Below are 22,803 nucleotides of genomic sequence, written 5' to 3'. Positions count from 1 at the left end.
TAGTCGTGCTATCAGTATCAGCAATCCCCATTGTTCACGGCCAGAGAAGGGTGTGGTCTGCGGCTCAAGCAAGAGAGAGAGAGAGAGAGAGAGAACTGTGTACTTTAGGTGCCAAAAAGGAGGATGGGGTCGCCCCCGTAATTTTCTCCAAGACAGGATACCATTGTCTGTGTTTTTGTGAAGACCTTCAAAACTTTCCCAACCTATTGCTTCTGTCTGTGCCGTAGTACAAAGATGATGAGGACGCAGTTTTGGTAATTCCCTTAAAACAGCCAGGGCGATTTGGTCATTCATGTAGCGCGAATCCAGACCCCTCAGAGTGTACATCCTTTTCTTCTCTTGTGCCTTCTTTTTTGTGTGGAGCTCAATCGGTGGGTCACCGTTCCTCTCTCTCCCTCTCTCTCTTAGGGCGGAGGAACACCAAACCCTTTGTAACGGGGACTAGAATTTTCTGGCCGCTGCTTGCTAGAAGGATCTTTGCTTGTCTTCCCTTCAGGGAACTTCCTTAATCCTTTGGTCTCTTGGTCCCGTTTCTGAGGTAAAATCTTGTTTCTTGTGTTTCTTTTATAGTTTGGTGTGGGAAATTTGCGACTTGGTTGACAAAATATGTAACGCATTCCTTTTCATGTCAATAATTAAACTAACTGGAAGAAAGATCTTATTCGTTTGGCAAATTTTCTCTTCTTTCCTACTTTAAGCTGGTTTTTGTGCATGTTTTTTTCCTACCATCTTCACAGAAAGTTGTGTTGGACTGTTGGACGGTAATAAGCCTGAAGGCTAGAAATGTTTATAAATTCTTTCTGCCGGTGATGGGCCTCCTTGCAGACTTGCAGTTGCTGTTCTCGGCAATGTTTGCTCTGCAATCTTCCCTACCGTCTCTCCCGAGTAGGGAGAATAAAGGGAAGGCGATTTTGTTCTTTTCTTTGGGCTTTTGGTGAGGGTTGGGAGCAAAAGCTTTTATTTTTTTTTATTCTCTACTGTTTGACTCTCCTCTTACTTCTCTATCTCTCCTGAACTGAGCCCTCGGTTATGCTTTTCGTATTCGAATGACGAAAATGCCCTTCAAGTTTTCTTTCACGCCGCCTGCTATTCTTATCATTATTCTCCGGAGCCTTCAAAGTCTTCTTTCCTGCATTGTAAAAGCACGCGTTTCTTGTGAACTGTGCTGAATGAGATCAGGGAGGAGAGACGACGAGCAGATGTGAGCAGTGTGACGTGCGGCTACTGTGATGATCATGGTCAGCAATGATCTTTCCTTTGTTTTCGTGATTTTCGACCTCTCAGTGGAAGTTTGTAGATGCGGAGAGCGAGAAAGCGAGAGAGGCTCCAAGTGATTCTTGCGGTTCTCTTATCACAATATCACTATCACTTCATTCTGCAGACTGCATGGCCTTCTGCGACGCCATTGATAGTTTTCTTCCACTGTTAGGATCTTGATCAATCATTATCGTTTTTTTTACCTTCTTAAATTGCATGAAATTACGATATGGGATGTCGTGGTTCTTTTTTATATCCTCGTTGGGTGTCGATCGGTCGCTGTCCCTTCGTGACGCTGCGTGTAGTAAATTGGTGAATCATTCTTACTTTTATGTTTATATTTTGGAAGAAGAAGACTTATTTAATGATTAATCTGTTGAAGCCAATTTGAGAGTTGTAGAGGCGGAAGGATTTGCCCCCGCACGGGCATTGTGCTTTACTTTTTTGTTTGCAAATGATCTTAAGTGAGCTTCTTTGTTTAAGAAGATAACGATTTTTATATATATTTTAGAGACGTTATTCATTTATTTTGTTTACCCGCGAATAGTTCACAGAGATAAGTGCACATTCTCTCTCACATGGTGGCGATTTAGAATGTTGTGCACCTGACAATCTGTTGTTCTTTTGTTTTATTCCAAAGCAAAAAGTTGAATTCTTTTGGTAACAATATGATATTATTATTTTAATATATTTGAGATATATATATATTTTTTTTCAGAAGGTTGGCATGTCTTGGAGCTGTTACCAATGAAGTCCTACTAGAAGATCCGACTTATATTTGGAAGTAATCGATGCTGCATGTTGCAAGATTGGAATTCCTTAAGGTTGGAAGGAAGCTTGTTGCTGCTGCTGATCCATGTCATGAATGATCAAAGTATCTGCAAGCCCAAAAGACATAGGGGTTTGCTCCTCATGAATAGACACGATTCGTTTATGATCACGCGTTACTCACAAAATTTGCAATAAAAACTTGAAATTTAGGTGAAAATTTGACATTCCCTAGCGTACCTGTTACATCATTCTGGTCATATTTGTCTCGTCACTGCAGGAGATTGTAATTCTCTTTTCTCTTGGCCCTTTACCCCAGGTGACTTACCTAGTTCGAGCTTTTCAAACATTCATTAATCAAGCATGTTTCAGCCTGAGAACAACTGTTTCCCTATCAGTACTGAGGTGCTTGTGTCTCAAAAAGATGGTGGGCATTCAAACACTGGTGCATCTGAACTTGAGAGCTGTCCCCAGCCCATTTCTTATTCATTTCCTGTTGCTAAATCATCCTATGATGCTCATGACACAGCCAGCTGGAAGGATGCTGGTTCACATAATGCAGCTGTGTGGAATGTGAACTATGTTGAAAGCCCAGCTTGCAGTCTGAATTCTATGTTCATTAATAATGGTGCGTTGTCGTTGCCAAGTACTCTTATCGGTGGAGTAGTCTCTCAACCTGCTAAGCAGCTTTATTTGAGGAATGCAACCTATTCTTCTGTCTACCCAGATCTGGAGTCTTCTCCTGGTAGTGATATTCATAGTTCAGAAAGCCATAAGCATTATCAGGAGATGTCTCTTGATTATTCTGCTTTTCCACCATCCGTTATGGGGGCTCATCAATTAAGCAGTACACACATTTCTGAAGTTATGAGGGAAGGTGAACAAGTTTCTTTGTTGGGTAGTGGAGGTGATCATGTTATTGGTCCAGGCTACGGGAATACTTTAACATCTCCTAGAGTAAATAGTGTTACTGGATGGAATGATGCTTTCATGGCAAGCAAGGGTGAAGGTGGCTACGGCAGTGATCAGCTTTCTGCTAATATTCAATGTGATGCAAGTGGTCGATGTTTAGCTCTGTCTCTTTCTTCAATTCCTCCTCCCGAATTACGAGCTCCTCAGTTTGGTTCCAGATTTGGATGTCAAGAGATCCAACCCATGGATGTTGATGGCGATCACTCTTCTGAAGAACTGAAGTCGAATCTAAATGCACTTTGTAATAGGCAATTTGGGAGTAACCTTGGGTCATTGCCAAAGCCTTTTGTGTTTAGTGGCAAAGAGAATGTAAATGCTATTGAATGCAACTTGAGCTCATCATCAGTAGTCCAAAATGGTGGCGGTCCATTTGGACCTTTTACTGGTTATTCTTCCATCTTGAAGAGTTCAAAATTTTTGAAGCCAGCACAGCAGTTGTTGGAAGAGTTCGTCGGTCTGACTCGTCAGTTTCATTCAATTGAATCAAACGATAAGAACTTCACAATCGAAGCAAATTCTGGATCCGATGGGAAGGGAGGTTTGTGTTTGTCTTCTTCAATTGGAAATTCTTCTTCTGTATCTACTAGTAATGATATATCAAACCCAGTTTCTCAGAGCTATCACATTGGTTATCAGCACAGAAAAATGAAGCTGGTGGCTATGCTCGACGAGGTTGGTATTGTTTGATCTACAATTCTTCTTCCTCTTGTTTTTTTCATCCTTATACTCGCCATATGATTTTCTGTTCTTCATTTACTTCCATTGTCAATTTTTTGTTTTAAATTCTCTCTGAAGTTCCTTAGATTTGGCAACTTAAAATGGTCTGCTAAAAGTTTTCATTTTTCACATAAAGTAAAATTGGGATTATTTTTATTCATAGCTTGTGTGTGATTCACTGTTTTCCTCATTTATTTTGATTGCAGCATGATGTTCTGTGCTTCTCCAACATGGTTAAGTTCTTCTGTGAAATTGTAATATGGGAATAGCACATTTGATTAGAGGAAGGGAAGATATAATTAATTTTTTTAACTTCCATTTCTAAATAAAATGCAAATGGAAGTGCTGATCTTGTGTATATCTGTTGAACAAGGAAAATAAGCCTTCTAACTTATATCAATTATTGATTCTACGTAAGTAAATTGCTGAAACATTGTGTCAATGTACTTGAGAGGTAGCTATTTTACATATAAACGGTAACTAGCTTTCGCTTTCATCAGCAAAATAGAAATTTGTGATGACAGTGGATTTGTCAAGGTAGATTAATTCAACTCAGATCTGTCCTCTTAAACCAGCTAAACACTTTTTATAGGACTGCTTGTGCAAATGAACTTATATATATATATATATATAACACACTCTCACACACACACCCCCACAGCTTTCCATGAAACTGATCATGCTTCATCACCTGTGTTGTTATTCTTGGATCTTTTGAATTTGTTAAGTTGCATTCATGACAAAAGCTAGTTGGTACTGATAGTGTTTGCCCTTAAAAATTTTCATGTTATGTGCATGCCTAAGTACTTGCGATGTAAACGTTTTCTTTTTCCCATATCATGATATAATACTGCAACTGCTATGTCAATTTAACAAGCACTAATATAGGTTTCTGCATTGTTGGTCCAACAACTTAAACCTGTCTATCTATGCAGGTGTGTGTGTTGGTAGGTGGGACAAAGGGTGTTGATTTTTATGGATGAAAGAATTGAGAGATGTCTACTGCTGTTGCTATTGTTTGTAGTTTTTTCATATAGTGGTCCATTTGTTAATCTTCAGACTGAATATTCATGAAATGGTAGAAATGAGTTCATCAAGTTTTAGTGACTGATAAATAATTAGAAAGATTTTTTTCCTTTTCTATGCTTCTGAAGACATACTTGGTTCATTTTTCTTTTCATTAAACTGTACTTTTGGAAGATACTTTCTTTGTATGTTTGCTTCATCTGGAGATAACTTAAATTGTGTTCAATTTATCATCATCCTTGAGGGACTTGGATAACTATGGGTGGACATTGCATTATAAGAGATCTGGTATATAAGTTCCCTTTCGTCATTTGAATAATTTGTAACACCTTGCCTAGCAAATAAAGAAGAAAAATAAGACCTGTAAGGATTAGTTTACAAATATTAAAATATTCTTCCTCATGGTTTTACTGCTTTTGGGCCTAAACTGTGAGATATGATCTGGCATTTTGCAGATAGTTATTCAGGCCTAAGGTTCAAAGATAATACGATATCTTGCATTAGCGTCTGTATAATTCAGAAGTCTGAGATCATGTAAATGTGTGTTCCTTTTTCTGGGTGAAAAATGGATATATATATATATATATATATATATATAGAGAGAGAGAGAGAGAGAGAGAGAGATTATCTACAGAAGTAGTGGGGCATTTTCTCATTTACGACTGTATACTGTGGCTGCATTTTCTGCTGTCTTTGATTGGATGTTTCTTGCTCGATGTGCATGATGAAGCTAATCTGTTTAAGCACGGCATTGTGATTTCGGCTTGTACGTTTAATAGATAACACTCCACATTTTGCTTGTTTATTTAGTTTGACTATTTCTACAATCTTCTTGGCATCACCTTCTTTAGGTTGTATAGACATGGATTGGTTGTTTGGTAACTGCAACATACTTACAAGTTACAAATGAAAGCACTGAATGATAACAATTTAAATTTTTATATGTGAAACCTTTAATGGGCATTAGGAAAACACTGTATTTGGAAGCGACAGACAATTTTTCCTGCTTTGGTCCGTTGTTGCAGCAAAACCAGAATCCGTGTTTTACAGCAGTCAGTGGACTTTGGTTCAAAATTGTGTGTCAACTAGGAATGTATCTCCTTCGTTTGTCTCCTTGTATTTGTGTTGTATACATCTTGTTTTGATCCTTGACCTAGCCACTGTGCATGATCCGCAATCTTTTTTTACATAAAGTTAAATTTTATATTAATGTTAGATCTAGTGCAAGTGTGTTTCGCCTCTTTTCATTTTGGAAGACTAAAGTATGGGTAACTTTGACAATTTCAGGTCATGGTGAGGTATGATTACTATAATCAACAGATAAAAATGGTGGTATCATCGTTCGAGTCTGTTGCAGGTCTTAGTACAGCAAGTCCTTATACTTCTTTTGCCGTAAGGATGATTTCAAGGCACTTCAGGTGTCTTAAGAAAATTATTAGTAGGGAACTGCAAGATATAAGTAGAGCTGTCGGTGATGAGTTGAATCCTTACTGTCAAACCAAAGGCGATAATGCAAAGCTGAAGTATATTGATCCATCTCTCCGGCACGCGAAAACTCACGTCGATGATCAGCATCAGCATATTTGGCGGCCGCAGAGAGGTCTCCCTGAGCGATCAGTTGCCATACTGAGAGCTTGGTTGTTCGAGCATTTCCTTCACCCGTAAGTGGTTCATCCTCCTTAACGTCCATTTCATTAACCCGTGGACATTCATGGTGGACAAGTTTTCTTCTGCTTTAGGATTTGCTAAATTAGCTGCTTTTATCATTTGACCTTGGCCTTCCATGTTTGTATTTCCTCAGCCGTGTTGTTTTATTTTCCTCATCCACCAAAAAGAAGTGAAAATATTTTTTCGAAGTTTTTCTCCATGTTGGGTAGGCCTTATCGTACCAAGAAATCAACAAGAAAGATGGAAGTCGAGGAGGTCAAAAGATTCTCCCATTATAAACAGAATAGCCATTTGAAAAGACTAGATCTCAAGACTGAAGATATAATTTGTTTTTCTCTCCCATCGTAGGATCAAGGGAGGATTTCAAATCCTACCTTTTATATTTTGAAGAGAGAAAAAGCGTGGTTGCCCCCGAGAAAGAAGAAAAATCAACCCAGTGCACTTGAGATCCGAGGGATTATACAAAGCAATGAAAAACAGCCTTAATGTAATGTTTTATTAGTAGGGATTATTACCAGCCGCAGGTGCAATTAAGTTTTTCCGGGTCTCAGTCCTAGTAATATTATTCGAATGTGATGACATAATCAACTAGTTCTAATGGATCATAACCCAGAAATCACTTTAATCTCTGCTTTAAGCTGTATTTTTTTTTTATTACATGCACTATATTTTGATTAGAAACTTTACTTCTAGAGGCACTGAAGAACCATTTCAATTAATAATATTTTCCTTATCATAATAACATTTTGTTTAAGTTCCATCTGGGTTTATTTCCTTAATAGCAGATTGAAGCAGTCGGGTTTTTCCTATAGCCCAGATTGGTATCTGCATGCTCATACCGACAGCCCAAAAGCTTGACCCGAGTTCCGATTTAGTTCATCTTTTTAGATAAAGTACGCTTCCAAGCATGAATGTTTTACCAGAGTTTGATGAAAACAACGGGAAAGTCGGAATTAGTTTGTCCTTTTTTTTCCCTTGCGTCTCAAGGAAACCCCTTTTCTTTTCTGAATGTCGTGGTGTAGGCCACAGTCTATGACAGCCGCACAGAACCCCTTACCCTTAAGGCAGGGTGAAATGTCAGTTACACTGAAGCAGTCTGCTGGAAGAACTTTTTCCTCTTTGTCTGATAAAGTGATCAAGGGCAATCTGCAGAAATTAAAAAATAGCACTTTTACCAAGATGGCAGACTTATCATGATATCTGTGTAAGGGGAGCTGCCAGAAAGGCTATTCCTTAAGAAGAAGACACTGAGATATGGGAAGCTTTACAATGGTCGGCCCATAAATGGAAATTTCGTTTCCAGTGAAATTGAAGTTTGCATGTCTCGGTGATGCTTTCACTGGTAGGATGAATTTCTGATACCGGCTTCCTGATCTGGTGTAGTTTAGTCTTAATTTCGCTTCATCTAGGTCTAGACGTCTGGACGTGCCCATTCTTCTTCCACCATATTTGCAGCCAGAAGTTGGTCGATTAATTTTTGTTGAAGTTGAAATCTGTCATCTCTGAGATGTTGGATGCCTAAATGTTTGTAAGTTGTGATTAAATGCACCATAAACCGTTCCTAAACATGCCATAAACCATCACTATGTCATAAACTTGTGTGGGGTTCTTAGCAATGGTTTTGAAATATTTTTTCATCTCTCAATATCGTTGGCTGATTTCAATTCTTATATATATAGAGGGGGAGAGAGAGAGAGAGAGAGAGAGAGAGAGGATCCTTGGATTTGTGTCTTGGATGGAGAAATCCTTTGGTCATGCTAAACCAACGATGCATTGCATCTGATTGTGTGTTTAATCAGGCCCACCTTAGATCCAAATGGCTGGAGGATTTCATCTCTTTACACACACACACACACACGTATATATATATGTTTTTTGCTTTCTGTGTTGTTAGTCGTGAACCATGGATTTTATCCTTTCCCAGTTTCACATAAAATCTCTACTTCCGAAATGTGGACTCATTATGTTATGAACAAGCACATGTCTTGTTCTTGGGGATCGTTTCATAGGCCTTGTCTAATTTCCGACTGGCATTCTGTTGGGGTGGCTTCTCACTTAACTCCTATAGTATATTATGAGGGGTTCTCCATGATAGTGCAGGTCATGTTTCAATTTTCATGATTTAATGTCCTCTGCGTCTCTAACTCTTTTGTTACTTGCCACCTTCATAGGTATCCAACAGATACCGATAAGCATATGTTGGCTTCACAAACTGGTCTTTCTAGAAATCAGGTACCACCTCTAAGTAAATGAAGTAATGCTATTTTTCCATCGTGACGAAAGTCACTGATCTTAACCCTTTTGTTGGTTTCACGATTCAAGGTTTCAAACTGGTTCATCAATGCTCGAGTAAGAATCTGGAAGCCCATGGTGGAAGAAATACACATGCTTGAGACACAGAAGGCTGCGGGAATGGACCTGAACGCCTGCGGCCAAATGGGTAGCCATAATAACATTGTGACGAAGAAGCCGACGGCAGGCGCAGCGCTGGAACGCACGCGAGGTTCGGACGGAACCAACTACGGGGGAAAGGACGGCCACCTCTGTATGACGCACGGCTTGCCGGAAATCGGCAGCAGAAATCTGCAGCTGAGCAGTCTGATGAATCGGCCGCGGGGTGTTTCCGAGGGGTGCGCCAACGCCATCGATTTTTCGGCCTATCAGCATGGCATGGACCTAAGTGGTCTGGGCTCGGTGTCGCTTACGTTGGGGCTGAAGCACGACACTGAGGGCCTCCAAGATGACTATGGAAATACCATCGACAACACTATAAACGTTGGTAATGGAAACATTGCAATGAAGCAAGGCATCCAAGAGTCTGCTGCATGTGGCGGCGACGGCGGCGGTGGTAGCGTCTACGGGAGGGATCAGCAGCAGCAGGTAGCGGCATCACATTTCTGAGCTGCGCCTCCACGATCAGTTGGCCGGATGACGTTGGTCGTTGCCTTTTCTCTTCTCTTCCGTTTGGAGGCAAAGTAAGAAAATCTTTGACGTAAAAATGGAGAAGAGTTGGCATGCGCGAGTCCCTGGTTAAGCTCTGTAGCATGCTTTCTTTTATTCCTATATTATATGTGATCATATGACTGCAAGTTATAATAAGTTAAAAGAAAAATGAAATCTCTGTTCTCTTTTCTTCTTTCTTTCTGAATTTTGGGGATGGGTGCATTCGAAGGAGTGCAATCGATGGTTAAACATGGGGAAGTGTGTTCGGGTTGGGAACTTTTGGTGCAGGAGGTATATTCTCTACACAACATGAGACAAGAAAGTCCAGGAAGGGGTCTCCCCCGGAAGGGAAGGAGTGTCGGATGTTGCATCGTGTGTGACAGCTTTTCACGTGAACTATATATATATATTCAACTGAATGAGTTTCCTTTTAAAATTTAAATGTTATCTGTACGGTCCAAGTGGTGATTTGAAAAGTGTCATCAACGCAAATTTCATAGTCTCTAGATGACTGTCTTTGGGTCAAACATGCAATCTTGTTGATTACTAATTACGAGGAAGGTCAGGACCGACATGGATCGCAATGTTCTAGCTACCTGATTGGATTGAAATATCCAGTTTTTGTAGCTCTCTTGTTTTCTTTTCTTCTTGAAAAAACTTAAAGCTTGTGATGTGATGTAAAGAGTTGGAGCAATGAAAGCGACCAGTTCCTTGTGTTGTATATGTGATCTGATGGTTGGTGAAAAAATCAATTGAATGAGGGTGGCAGGGCGACCCCGCTTTTCCGGTGGAGTTGTTGGTCTTGGTTGCTGACCACGATTTAGACGTAGTCGGCATTCAGTAGCATTCTTGTCGATCTTTTCACGCATGCTTCTGTCTGGAACAGTCATGAACTCGGGAGAGATCGAGTGGTGCCAATTGTAGTCTTGGTTTGCAGGGGTTTCTTGGGTTCCTATCTCAAGATGCTTTTCCTCACATCTTCCTTCAGAACCACACATTCTTCTTTAGAATCTGTTGCACCGTTGCTTTTCTGAGAATGTGTGGAATTAGTTCCAGAAATCAGTGCTAGTTGGGTCTCTCTCTCTCTCTCATCTTTAATCTGACTGAGATCACTTTCATTCTGAAAGTATTTTGACGCCCTGATCTTCTAGCAAAGTTCACACATCTTAAGTTGTTTTGTTCGTGTGTCCATCACTTTTTAAACGTCTCGTTTAATGAAATTCTTTTCTTCTCTCTCTCTTTCTCTTACACACACAATCTCTTCTGGCTTCAGATATTCGAATGATATATTCTCTCCTTCGAATCATCGACATGCCAAACCATTATGCCAAAATCTGTTCCAACTGTTATGTAATTCCAATTTCAATTTAAGGGTATGCTTTTCACAAGATAACTTTTTTACCTGGGCAAGTATTTATTTTCTTTTCCATGATGAGACCTTCAAAATGAGGAGAAATGTTTCCAGGATGATTAATCGTGGTGAAGGATACCTTTCAGAATGACAATTAAACCTTGTTTGGTGCGGGAAGAGAGAAATCATTCAACCTTACCCCCCCAGTTTCCTAATATTTCCATCGTTGTGGTGTTTGTCTCACTTGGACGGCCTTTGCTTAGACTTCCACAGTTCCACTGCTGTCCATGAAGGGAGTCAATGGGCTCCGCCAATTTCTTTATGAAATGAAATATTGGTAAGAATGCAAAGTCCATTAAATTGAAGGGAATGAGAAGCGCATTAAGTTAAAGAATTCACGCATTCATTTTACTGTCTGAGCTTTCCCACACCGTTAACTTCATTATTAAGCTTGTCATATATCTTTAGAATTCAATTAATTAGTAGATCACAAGCTAGGCATGCTTTGTTGCAAATCTGCTGGGATTAATGAAACGGGTTTGGATAATGATTGGAATTTCTCAATATTAAAAAGGTAGGAAGACGCATGTCTATAAAGCGGTGACGTAGCGCTTATGGTTAATTCTTCCACCTTGCTAGTAAAATCTGCTGTAAAAGAACTGGCAGGATTCAGGATCCAGCCGATTCGATGCTAAAAACACATGAACAGAATCAATATCTGGAGTACCCAGTTGCTGCGACGTTCATTACGCCGTAGTTTCGATTTAGAACTTTGACTTGTAAATGAATGGTAAATAGGATGCTGTTGAAAATTCGACTATTGCCTTATAACCTTATTCCACAACTTCACACGAACATCTGGCCGGGGACTTCGCTGCAGTTACTAAACAAACCTTGAAACTCCAAGGCTAGGTACTTTTCTTTAGCAGACTTCTTCTACCTATGATATTACGGACAGTAGTAACGCGTGCGCATAGGAACAGAGATATGTGGAGTTTTCTTGGGGCGTATGCTCCACTGATTCTACTCTGGAAATTAATTTCGTGCTTAGATTAGAATGGACTTTGATCCAATTATATGAGTCCGTCTTGACTTGGATCCAATTATATGAGTCCCTCTTAGAGTGGATCCAATTATTTGAGTCCGTCTTAGAGTGGATTCAATTATATGAGTCCGTCTGGACTTGGATCCAATTATATGAGTCCGTCTTAGAGTGGATCCAAGTATATGAGTCCGTCTCATGAGTCCCAGGTCATTGTCTCATGGTAATTGAAATTTTGTTAATTATATATTTAATACCAAAAAAAAATTCTGACTCCAACCCTGGCAGGCACACATAAATACACATATAAAGAGAGAGAGAGAAAGACAATGCCCAATACATGTGCCGTGTCTGACCAACTAGACTATACCCAATTTAAAGAGAGGGAGAGAGAGAGAGAGGAAACCCCCCCAACCCAACTGTTAATGCCATCAAAAGAGCAGCTATACATACCAAAAAACGAAGCTGGTTATGTCTACAACTTGTGCATGCACAGGGATGTGCAATGAGTAACCCAATGTAATAAGACTTTTGAAAAGATGAAAAGGAAATTATAAAAATATTAAACGACTAAAATGTACATACCTTATTGGAAATCTTATATAAAATTGTTCACAACTCCAAGTTGTATTTCTGGCATTTTTCGACAGTAAAATTTTATGTTCTTATTGGAAATCAAGGATCTAAAATCTCAGGATCTAAACTCCCAGGATCGTAAACCACCTCAAATCTAAGATCCGAGCAAATTAAATGCCCCCTAGATATGGGACGTGAGAGTCAGGATAAAGGAAACCAACGAGAACCCTAAACGAATATCATTTTCAAGGTCCTGCCATGCATACCAAATACATGTACATGATTCAAATCTACTGAAGTAATTATTACAATAGTGAGTAAATGATGACTTTAGATGTATATATAAAGTTGCCCAGCTACCTGATCAGCTTGATGATATTAATAGTAACTTAATGTACGTCTCCTTATGCGTTACGATACATAACCGCTAAAGTTGAGGAGCTCGAGAGAAAGAAATTAAGCTCGAAGACCAAGGTGATCACTGAAAGCATAAATGGCATTGCTCGTGTTGATCCTTTCGGTGAGCAGGCGATTAACGACACAAAATCTGAAGAAGACCCGAATGTCCCCTCTGGATTTTGGGTTGTGTTGAGACTTTGGTGAGGTACTATAATACTTGAGTATCGTGATCCTAACTTCTACGGTCCAAGAGATTAGCATCTATAGGAATCAAACAAACGGTCGTGATGTACTTTCTACACGGACCCTGCCTGACCAGCTATTCTATTTTAAAATACTAAATTCACACTGAACACTTAAAGCAAGCCAAACACCCAAGTTTGGACCGGACCCAGTCTCATGCCTTTGGACCTAATCATATGACATAGAAGATGTTAAATAGAACTCAATTAAACCTTCGCTGCTGTTTTAGAATTTATATCTCATGATTAATTAATTAGAATTTCGGGAGATCATCACCCATTGATCTCAGGTATGTAATTAAAAAAGCCAGCTCTTCAACATCTGACATGAGTTCTTGTTTCGTCACAGCCATATCAAACTACGGCTAAATGCGAACGCATATGTCATATAAAACAGCTATATAAGGTGCTTGATCTGTTACCAGAGGCTAAGAAAGCATTAATTGCTTCAATAACTGGTCATTCGCCAAGCCCACTTCATTTCATGCGGTCACGTTAAAAACGGTGAATTGGAACAAATGGACTGATCATTTGGATGATAGTGATAATCGTGTTGCTTCTCTTCATGGTTAATTGAATGAGGCTGCTGTTTATGACATAACCACTCGGTCTTGGGAGCCAGAAAGTTCCCAGTAATGTCCACAAAGTAGAAAAGGTTTCTGAAGCTACAAAGAACTTGATATATAGACAATTGGTCGATAACAATATATCAATAAAAGTCGAGATTTTCTAAATGCAGTCGGTAATATATACTTCGTTATGAAAGGAAAGCAATCGTGCATGTTTTATTCTATTCTGACGATGTTGCTGCTGGAAGTTCTCATAATACATAAATATTCAAGGAAAAAGAAAAGGGGAATAATTTTCATGATGAAGAAAACATAAGTGATATGACCTCGCTGTAGAGAAATTTCTCCGAAAGATGTGGGAGATTCAGAGCTCTCGATTATCTGGTTGCCTGTATTGATTGATTGTTTAAAACACAGAAATTTATGTGCCCAACTCCGGAGGTTCAATTGAATGTAAAATTGTAATTTATTCTCGCGCCCGTTCTTTGGCAGTCTAGACGGCAGCATATCTACGTGTCTGTCTAAAAAAAAAATGACTTGTGGGCATCGTGCATCTTTACCTTTTATCTATACCGTGCTTAATTAATTAGATTCTGCAACAATGCAGAATCTAAATCAATGCGGTTGGAATTAATTTGGTGAATTAGATCTCTAAAATCAACAAATTATACTCCTCTATACGTCAGCCAATAAACCATGTACTACATGTAAAACCAAGCACATCAAGTTTGATTCTAATTTCTCCACGACAGAGTTGCCGACTAGTGAACACTTCATTTTCATTATGTTTGTGATAACTTTAAAAATTTGGTCGGCAATCTTATCAAAGCACACATTGAACCAGGTTGGATCTGTCAACGGATAAGCTCAATACAAGATCAGCTGAGCCAGACCTGATGAGTCATGTTGGTGGTGTTGATTTAGAAAACAACTCTTGATTCTTGCGGGGCTAACTGAACAACAAAAAGAATCATATTTCCACAATATCTGTCAGCCATGGATAAATAAATAGATGCATGAAATACCCTCACCTTCGATCCAAACAATTTTCTTATAGTTTTACCACGATATGTGCTCATGTTTTAAGCATCTTATCTAGCTTTCACAATGGAAGGAGGCCGAGCGAACCATTTTCAGATCTGTAGGTTTCTTGTTTTTTTTACTTCTTTCTGATTTAAGTACATGGAGCTCCAAAAAATGGTCCCTGATAGCTGTCTATGAGACAGAAATTATTTTCATACAAAAGTACAATGCTAAACAAATCCATGCGAAATATTTTGGCCATATTTCATTGAAGGATTAAAAACCGCAACGACCAACATGTTAAGATCAGGGGAACATTCCACGTCGTGAAGCTAGAAACTGAGAACCAGTCATTTGCGCAATCCGAAGCGGAAAAAGGAATCGGGCAAACGAACGGAAATGGGAGGCGTGCAGGCACATTTCCCCTGGGCGCTTGCTGACATGTCTGATCTCTTTACTATCTCCTTCCCTGAATGCGACCGAATCGGAAGTCTGCACATAATTATTGATATTCACATAGAGATCGTCTCCCATAGGGTTTAGGCTGTGATGATGATGTGAATGGTACACAGAATAAGCACACTCTGTCTCTATCTCTTTCTCTCCGTCTGCGGTCTCGAGGCTCTCGCTCACTCACAAGACTGACACCGTAGATCCCGCTGAATCGCACTTTTCCCACGGTTGGTTCGGGCCACGTGAAGGCAGGAGGCTGCCAAAGAGACAGGCAGAAAGGGTAGAAAACAACAGAAGAAAAAGGCAGGGAGGAATAAATGGAGGGAGCTCCATTCGTACTATTCCCCCTCTTTCTATTTCCCTGTTCCTTCTTCTTTCTGCATGCATGGGAGAAAGAATGAGAGGGGATGGAGGGAAGTTGCTGCTGCTGCAGCTGCACGTACTACCACCACTTCCCCCTTGCAGAAAGTGGCCAAGTTGTACTGCAATCGTCTGTCTCCCTCGTCAGAGAGCGGGGAAACTCGGGGGCAGTATCGGCTACAGAGCTTGGGGGGCCCCCCTCGCCGGAAAAACCGGAGGATGAAGGAATTGATTCCTTCACCCCCTCCTTTTCGTGGTTATCCTCTCTCTCTCTCTCTCTCTCATGCAAAGTTTCCTCTGCTAATTCAGTCACTCTGCATTGCTTCGATTTTATTCCTTCGCGTTTCTTGTTCTCTTGTTGTTTGCTTGAAGTGGAAATGCTAGGAGTCAGATCTCGAAGCGGCTGCCAACATGGAAAGTCGGTCCAGATTAGACGTACACGCTTGCAAGATCATCATCGTCGTGAATCCAAGGAGGTTTACTTTACGATAACGTGATGATGAATCGTCTGCGCAGCAGGAACCTCGGCTCGTGAAAGACAGTCTGATTCGAAGTGGAATTTATTATTCGGTCAAACACAGGAGGCAGAAGAGGGTCAGTGCAGCGTCGAACGAGTGACCCGCGCAGTTTTCATTTTTATAGTTTTCCGACTTGAAGTCCTCTCTAATGTTACATTTATTTGTCCTTGGAAAAGTCCTAGCAGAAGAGGTTTTCCCGTTTTTGGATGTAAATTTCTGAAATACAATTAATTATGTAACTCACATCTTCAATACTGCTGCGATTGCAATTAGATATTTTCCTTCTGCTCTTTTTTTCTTCACAATTGCAAATGAGATTCTTAAACGGATTCCATTTGCACTTACAGCTTTGACGATAGTCTCACACATAATGCAAGCCGAGTGTGGATCATTGGTAAACTATAACCAATATTTACATAACATCAATTTATGGACAGTCTTGTACCATTTTCAGAAAAGCAGTTTCCTTGTCAACGAAAAGCTATTTTTTATTAACTGTTGCCTCTTCGCCGGTTTTCAGGCTGTCTTCATGGTTTCAAGCTCACTTCTAAAACACTGTGTATGTTTCATGTTCCGACTTTAATGCATGCGACGTTTCAATAGGCCTAGAATACTTAGCACGATCCCACTTTGATTCCCATAAATGCTACTGTTGTGAAAAAGGTAGTCCTGCTTTCCATTTTCAAAGATGCTACTCTTTTGTGTTGTTAAAGGTAGGTTAGTAAGGTTGAAGGTGGACCGCTGCCTGGGGTGGAGCCAAGGGCGCCACCAGGGTCTGGCCCCCATCAAGATTTCTTTTAATTTACATATAAATTTTTTTAAAAACTATATATCTCATATACAAATTTTAACAACATGATATTCCAGCAGCTGTCAAAATTTTGAAATTATAAATCACCCTTCCTCATAAAAAATTCTTGGCTTTGCTTCTGACCGCCACTTACTTGGGCCTCAACACAGTCTATCACCCGCAAGGGCAAAATGCGAGTGCTTCAGACCTTTGTTACTGTAAATTGTTAACCTTCCATTCAACCAAATTAATAAGTATGATGCTAGCTCTACATCATTACGATCGTAAGTCCTGTTTCTTTGTTGATCCTCAGCTCATTTATTAACTATTTTTGTGATTTTCTGCCCCCAACTTTGTTAGTTCTACTATTTTTCCTTCCTCACGTAATTAACGTTCTAAACAGTGAGATATCATGCTTCAGACAGCGATCAGATTTCTAAATTCTAGTAAATGTTTTCACTTCCACATTTTGTACAATTTTGTGTGTCGGTTTTTCTTTTTATGTATTTTGAGGCAATTGTCTAGATGTATTTTGTCAGGATGTCTTTTAAGTCTTGATTATTTAATTTAGCGCATTCAAAGAGTTTCTCACGGCTCCCAGAAGAGACCAGACTGAAGATTGACGGCCAGAGTTCTCGCAAATTAAGCAGAGGTATTGAAAGATATTCATCTCCGGCACTTTTGTTACTTTATTGGAGGGCTTGGATCTGAACCTCTCCCAACATTATGCGACTATCCATCTACGTTATTGTAAATATAGACGATCAGACTGGCAGTGATGAGCTTATGGACCCAATGAGTTTTCAACCTCTCCTAGTTGTGATACTTCAACAACTAAGTTCCAGACCTCTCTCTCTCTCTCCCAAAATAAGATTCCTGCTTTTTGGATGAAAGGAATTGTTTACCGTGTCAATATTGAAAAAGAAAAGAAAAACTGCGGTTCACAGATCAGTAAGCTTGTCAAGATTGAGAAAGAAAAGAAAAGCAAGGTTCACAGATCAGTAAGCACCAGATACTATAGGAAATTAAGCAAAAGGACTAGAAAACCAAGATTCAAGTGGTTCTGGATTCTTAGACTTTCCCTTCGATTCCTTAACAGCCTTCTCAAGTGTGTGTCTGCGTGTGCTATTTAGAGAAACAGAGAGAGACAGAGAGAGAGGGAGAATATTTGCCGACCGGACAACAGATCAGGCAAAAATTAAAGTGAAGACTTGCACCAAACTCAAAACATACAAGAAGCGGGCTGCTAATTATGTGCTATTACACATGCATATTACACAAGCATATATGGTATATAGTCGCATGAACCTTGAAATCGTCATCTCTGAACTCACTGTTCACCATTTTCTCCGCATCCCGAACCACCACCGCCACCACCACCTTCGCCGCCGCCACCACCCTGAGGTGGGACGTTGGCATAGCTTGAGAAATCTTGCCTTGGTATGCTGTGGTGATTGCTGACATAACTTCCATGGTATGCATCGTTCCCTTCGTAATTACCCTCCATTCCATTGGTCTGCGCCTCTTGGCCCAGAATCTCTCCGCTCATCCGCTCGTCCTTCTTCTCTCCATTTTTCTCTACCGTATAAAACTTTGACCCCCTGATGGCAGAGGAGGAGGCCACCATCATTAGCAGCAACGCAACAACGCTCATCCTCATTCTTAAAACGACTTCTGCTCCTCTAATTAGCTTTTTAATTGCTTTTCCTCTTTTAGCACACTTCCCTTGAAGAAGAGAGATACTTATAGAGATCATTTATTGTGCTGACACAACAACTCATATACTTTAAAAACTGGTAATGGGTTCTCCACTAAATGGAGCAATTATCAAGTGGGAGGCAGAAATTCTTCTATTATTGAATTTTAAAACAAGTAAATGATCAGAAAAGTGAAATTTGTCATCTGAAGGGCAGCTGCAGTATTGACAGGATATGCCAATTCCACTAGGAAAAAGATCACCGGGGCCCAAAACAAGAAGGGAAAAGAGGGGTGAGCCGACCAATGCGTAGTGGGGGTAAGATGGAAATGGAGTGAGAATCAGAAAGGCTAGCAACAGTCGGTCCACTATAGGGAGTGAAGAGCAAAGGAGAGGATGACAGTGCCTTCACTTTAAGGGACGAAGCCGGCCATGCAGAGTCTTTTTAATTTCCTTCCGTCGTTTTCATGGTGCCGTCAATATGCAATATGGCGTGGCTGCCGTGGACTTCAGAGCTGTTGTAGGTGAGTCAACTCGTCGGACATGTACAGGTCTTTTTGGGAATGTTGTAGACCTGCATCTCTTGACCTATTACTTGGTAAAAAGACGCAGAACGTGGTTCTCGGGAGTCGCAGCATGCTGGAGACATGTGGTTCTTTTGAGTTACTACAAAATTTCAAGCAGTTTACATCTTCAACACTCACAGAAATCGATCCATTTGTGTATACAACATATCTATTTACAGTTTATGTATAGAACATCGAAATATAATCCGCACGGCTAGATTTTTGAAAGAATTACTCTACGATGCAAATTTTGCTTTAAACCTCTTTTCTAAGGCATGGAGCATATAATTAGTGAAAGAAAGAATATATATATATATATATATATATATATATATATGTTTTTCCATCCTCATTAAATTATGTCTAACGGTGATAGAATTATGGAAAGGCAAGGCCTTCTCTCGTTCCAATATACTGTTTTTTCTTTTTTTGAAATTAATGAACCTATGTGTCTAAGAGAGATGGAATTGTCCCTTACAGTTTATCTATACAGAGTGCTCACAACTTGGCGCAATAAAAACGGTATTGTATGCTCACAAAATTGGAAAGAGGCGTCCCTTTCTCTCTCTAAAAAATGTTTTATAAATTGGAAAATTTTGGAAGGCTCATTTTTTTTTTTTTAGATCGTGTGGATACCTCTATAAAAACATGTTATGGTGATTGGTAGTCTCTTTATGACATGGGGATTTGCATATATTGTGGAAGACCAACAAGGACAAGGCTTTCTTTTTTTGTTAGATTTCACGATTTGTCTTGATTAGTTCAACCGCCTTTGATCTTAAAGGTGAACCTGTCCTGATTGGGCCGGAAATCAGATGATGGATTTGAAGAACTTGGGAACCAAAGGATGGATTTGAAGAACTTGATACGAAAGGCACCATCATATATGAAAGGAAATTATAATAGTATACTGCACCAGTCATATTTTTCTGCTTTTCCTTTTTCATATATACAACATATATCATCAGCAACATACAACGTATAGGTAGTCTCTTGGTGTCCGGACCTTTGATCTGCGGAAACTCTGAGATATAACCTCGGCGAGCCACTTATTTAGTTACTTTCAAGAGTTTATACGCGATCTCTTCAGGAATCCGAAACCTAGTTGTGACCGTTCCCGAGTTTATTGCCGATGTCACCACCATCGTCTGAACATTGCTGGCTAGGATCAGTGCTCCAGGTAGGAAAACACCGTCTTGGTATGCTGTGATGGTTAGCAACAGAGCTTCCTCGAAAACTGCTGCCGTTCATGCCTGCTTCATTGTTGTTCTTCTCGCCAATGTTCTGATCCTGTCCTTCATTCACAGTGCCAGCTTCTTCTTGACCAGTCAACATCTTTCTGGATATAATATGCTTGTTTCCAACCGCGCCATGGTGGTTTTCACCGCGTGCATTTGTAATGTGCAGCGACAAAATAGTAGTTACTATCAACAGGGCAACGAGCATGGAGTTGGTATTCATCCTTTAAGAGCTGCAGACAAAAAAAAAAAAAAAAAAGCTGCGCAAGTCAGTGGAAGAGAAGGAAAAAGCTAGCCGTGCTTCCTTTGTGTGTTCAACAAATCGATGATTATCATGAAATGGTAAAAAATAAAGGTTCAAATATAGGAACACCCACCTGCTATTGCTAATGCAGAATAAAGATAATATATTTAAGATCTTGAGGGATTGAAATAAGCTTTCAGAATACAAAAGACGCAGAGGCTTGATGGGCTAATTACTTTGGGATACTGATGGTGGGTTGATTACAAGGTGCTGCTGGTTACATCAGCCAGATCAATGCAGCTACTTATAGAAATCCAGGAAGTTTCTGTGTCGCTAGGCCTACGATGGATTATTCCCGCAACTTACGCCACAGTTCAGTGGAAATTGACATTATGGACTGAAACGACTTGCGAAAGGTTCATTAAAACGATAATGGAGGGAGTGTTTCTCCTACCACTCTCTCGAAGGTATTGCAACACACTGCGCACCAAAGTCATGTCAAGTTGAGGATCTTGCAAATCTTAATTGTGAAAGATAAAAGCAACGTAATGAGGTGGGGTACGTATGTAGCAGAGCCGCGTGTTCAGTCCACATCAAAGACTCAAAAACAGTTAGCTTTGTCTTCCACTTAAAGAGCTAAGCAGGACTAGTTTTTCTGTCTAATGTTTTACCAATTACAGCAGTGACATATCCCATTATCAACTTATTTTTCTTCTGATAATTTTTTATTTTGGTGTTTTAACACTTTATAATGACATTTATACAGCGTAGCAGGTTCTCTGTAAGGGTTAGTGGGAAATGTGGCCATGGCGCACCAACTTAGCATGGCCCCCTACAACCACCTATCATATGGTTAGAACCAGAAGCTCCCAAAGAAAAGACGTGGTGCAGCCATGACCTCCTCCACTTTGGAACGGGCGGTCCTGCTCGAATCAGATACTGTGACAACAGTGGACCTGGAACTAGATCCATGTGGCTTAGGATAATTCTGTAACGCATATAATCGCTCACGTCATAGAAACCAAGGTGCTTAATGTTTGATAGTTGCGCAGGGTCAGCATCACTAATTGCGTGACTTTGACTGAAATCTTCAGCCTTTCCAGGAGCAAAACTTTGCGTTGCAAAAGCGCGTTACTCAGGTTGTGATTACTTCGGCGGATCTAAAATCCCATGTATGTGGAACCCGCTGTGTGTAACAATCATCTTGTTTCACCTATACGTGAAAAAAGAGGATTTACGTTTCTCAGCTTTTGGCCAAAACATCATATTCAACGTCACATAGTAAAGCTCGGATATGAAATCACCAATGATCTCAAACCATCTAAGATCCGATCTAAACAAAATCCCCTAATTGTCCTATATATATATATCTTTCCTTTTCTCCTACAACACTCGGGATCATAAAGAGGAAGAGGAAGGCGCTGTGCGTCCATCTGTCAAGCGGTGCCGGTGACAGGAAGGGAGAGACGTGGCCGGATGAGGGGAGGCAAGCACCATACCCTTTCCTCCTGCACGCAGGAGGACTTAAAAAAAAAAAAAAAAAAAAAAGAAAGAAAGGAGGGCCCTGTTGAGCTGTTCCTAGAACAACGTAAGCCCTAGAATCATGATTCATATATTTTATATATATATATATATAAAATATATATATATATATATATATAATATATATATATATATATATATAGAAACATGGTAGGTCATGGACAAAATCAGATGCTTTAATTTTGAAGTCTAAAGTTTTCTTTTTCTTTTTTTTGGCAGTCTAACATACCGACATCATCTTTAAGGATAATCCGATGCAAAACATATATAAAGTTGATTATTTTTTTAGTCTTTAATAATGTTTTTATAATAAGAAAAAAAGAATGGTTTCCATAGCATCTTGATAATAAAAAAATTCACATTTTCAATAAAAACAACTTTAATCAAAGCATGTTTTATATCGCAATAACTTTTATAAATATACTAAGATGTTTATAGTTTATTTAAAATATTTTTTCAGCAAAAAGTTAACTAAGGGTCTGGCTTTTACCAATTTCTCTTATACATATATATATATATATATATATATATATATATATATATATATATATATATATATATATATATATATGAGAGACCTTCAATTCAAAATGTAGTCATTTATCAAGCTATCCTGATGAAGCAATTAATTTAGTTCTGACCTACCGTCAATATTTCTGTTGTTGGCAGGAACTCTTGATGAAATTTGTTCATGAATTTATTTAAGTCCCTACATCATCATCCGTGTGTTACAGGCAGAGGTGGTCATCATTTCATTTTGCAATTTATCTAGTACTGTGCACCGTTTATGCAAAGATTATTGCTCTGTGATATTCCAAATTTAGCAGGCGTGGTATGCTGACT

General features: G+C 39.6%; 1 protein-coding gene and 1 long non-coding RNA gene across 2 annotated transcripts; one reads left to right on the top strand and one right to left on the bottom strand.

Annotated features, from left to right (window-relative positions):
- Nucleotides 1–231: 231 nt before the first annotated feature.
- On the top strand, nt 232–9,444 carry LOC116253360 (BEL1-like homeodomain protein 9). Its single transcript, XM_031628141.2, has 7 exons — nt 232–321; nt 409–538; nt 1,976–2,238; nt 2,345–3,669; nt 6,028–6,401; nt 8,580–8,640; nt 8,731–9,444. Exons 4-7 carry the CDS (start codon nt 2,389–2,391, stop codon nt 9,307–9,309), a joined length of 2,295 nt encoding a protein of 764 aa, XP_031484001.1. The 5' UTR covers nt 232–321; nt 409–538; nt 1,976–2,238; nt 2,345–2,388; the 3' UTR covers nt 9,310–9,444.
- A 10,358-nt stretch (nt 9,445–19,802) lies between these two features.
- On the bottom strand, nt 19,803–20,840 carry LOC116253587 (uncharacterized). The gene is made up of 2 exons (XR_004172493.2): nt 20,552–20,840; nt 19,803–20,407 (listed from the first exon to the last, which is right to left on the bottom strand). It is a non-coding gene; the product is annotated as an uncharacterized LOC116253587 (long non-coding RNA).
- Nucleotides 20,841–22,803: the final 1,963 nt, after the last annotated feature.

The sequence above is a fragment of the Nymphaea colorata genome, chromosome 4 (genome assembly GCF_008831285.2).
Source record: "Nymphaea colorata isolate Beijing-Zhang1983 chromosome 4, ASM883128v2, whole genome shotgun sequence".
Classification (NCBI taxonomy): Eukaryota; Viridiplantae; Streptophyta; class Magnoliopsida; order Nymphaeales; family Nymphaeaceae; genus Nymphaea; species Nymphaea colorata.
This window is presented reverse-complemented; position numbering and strand designations above follow the sequence as displayed.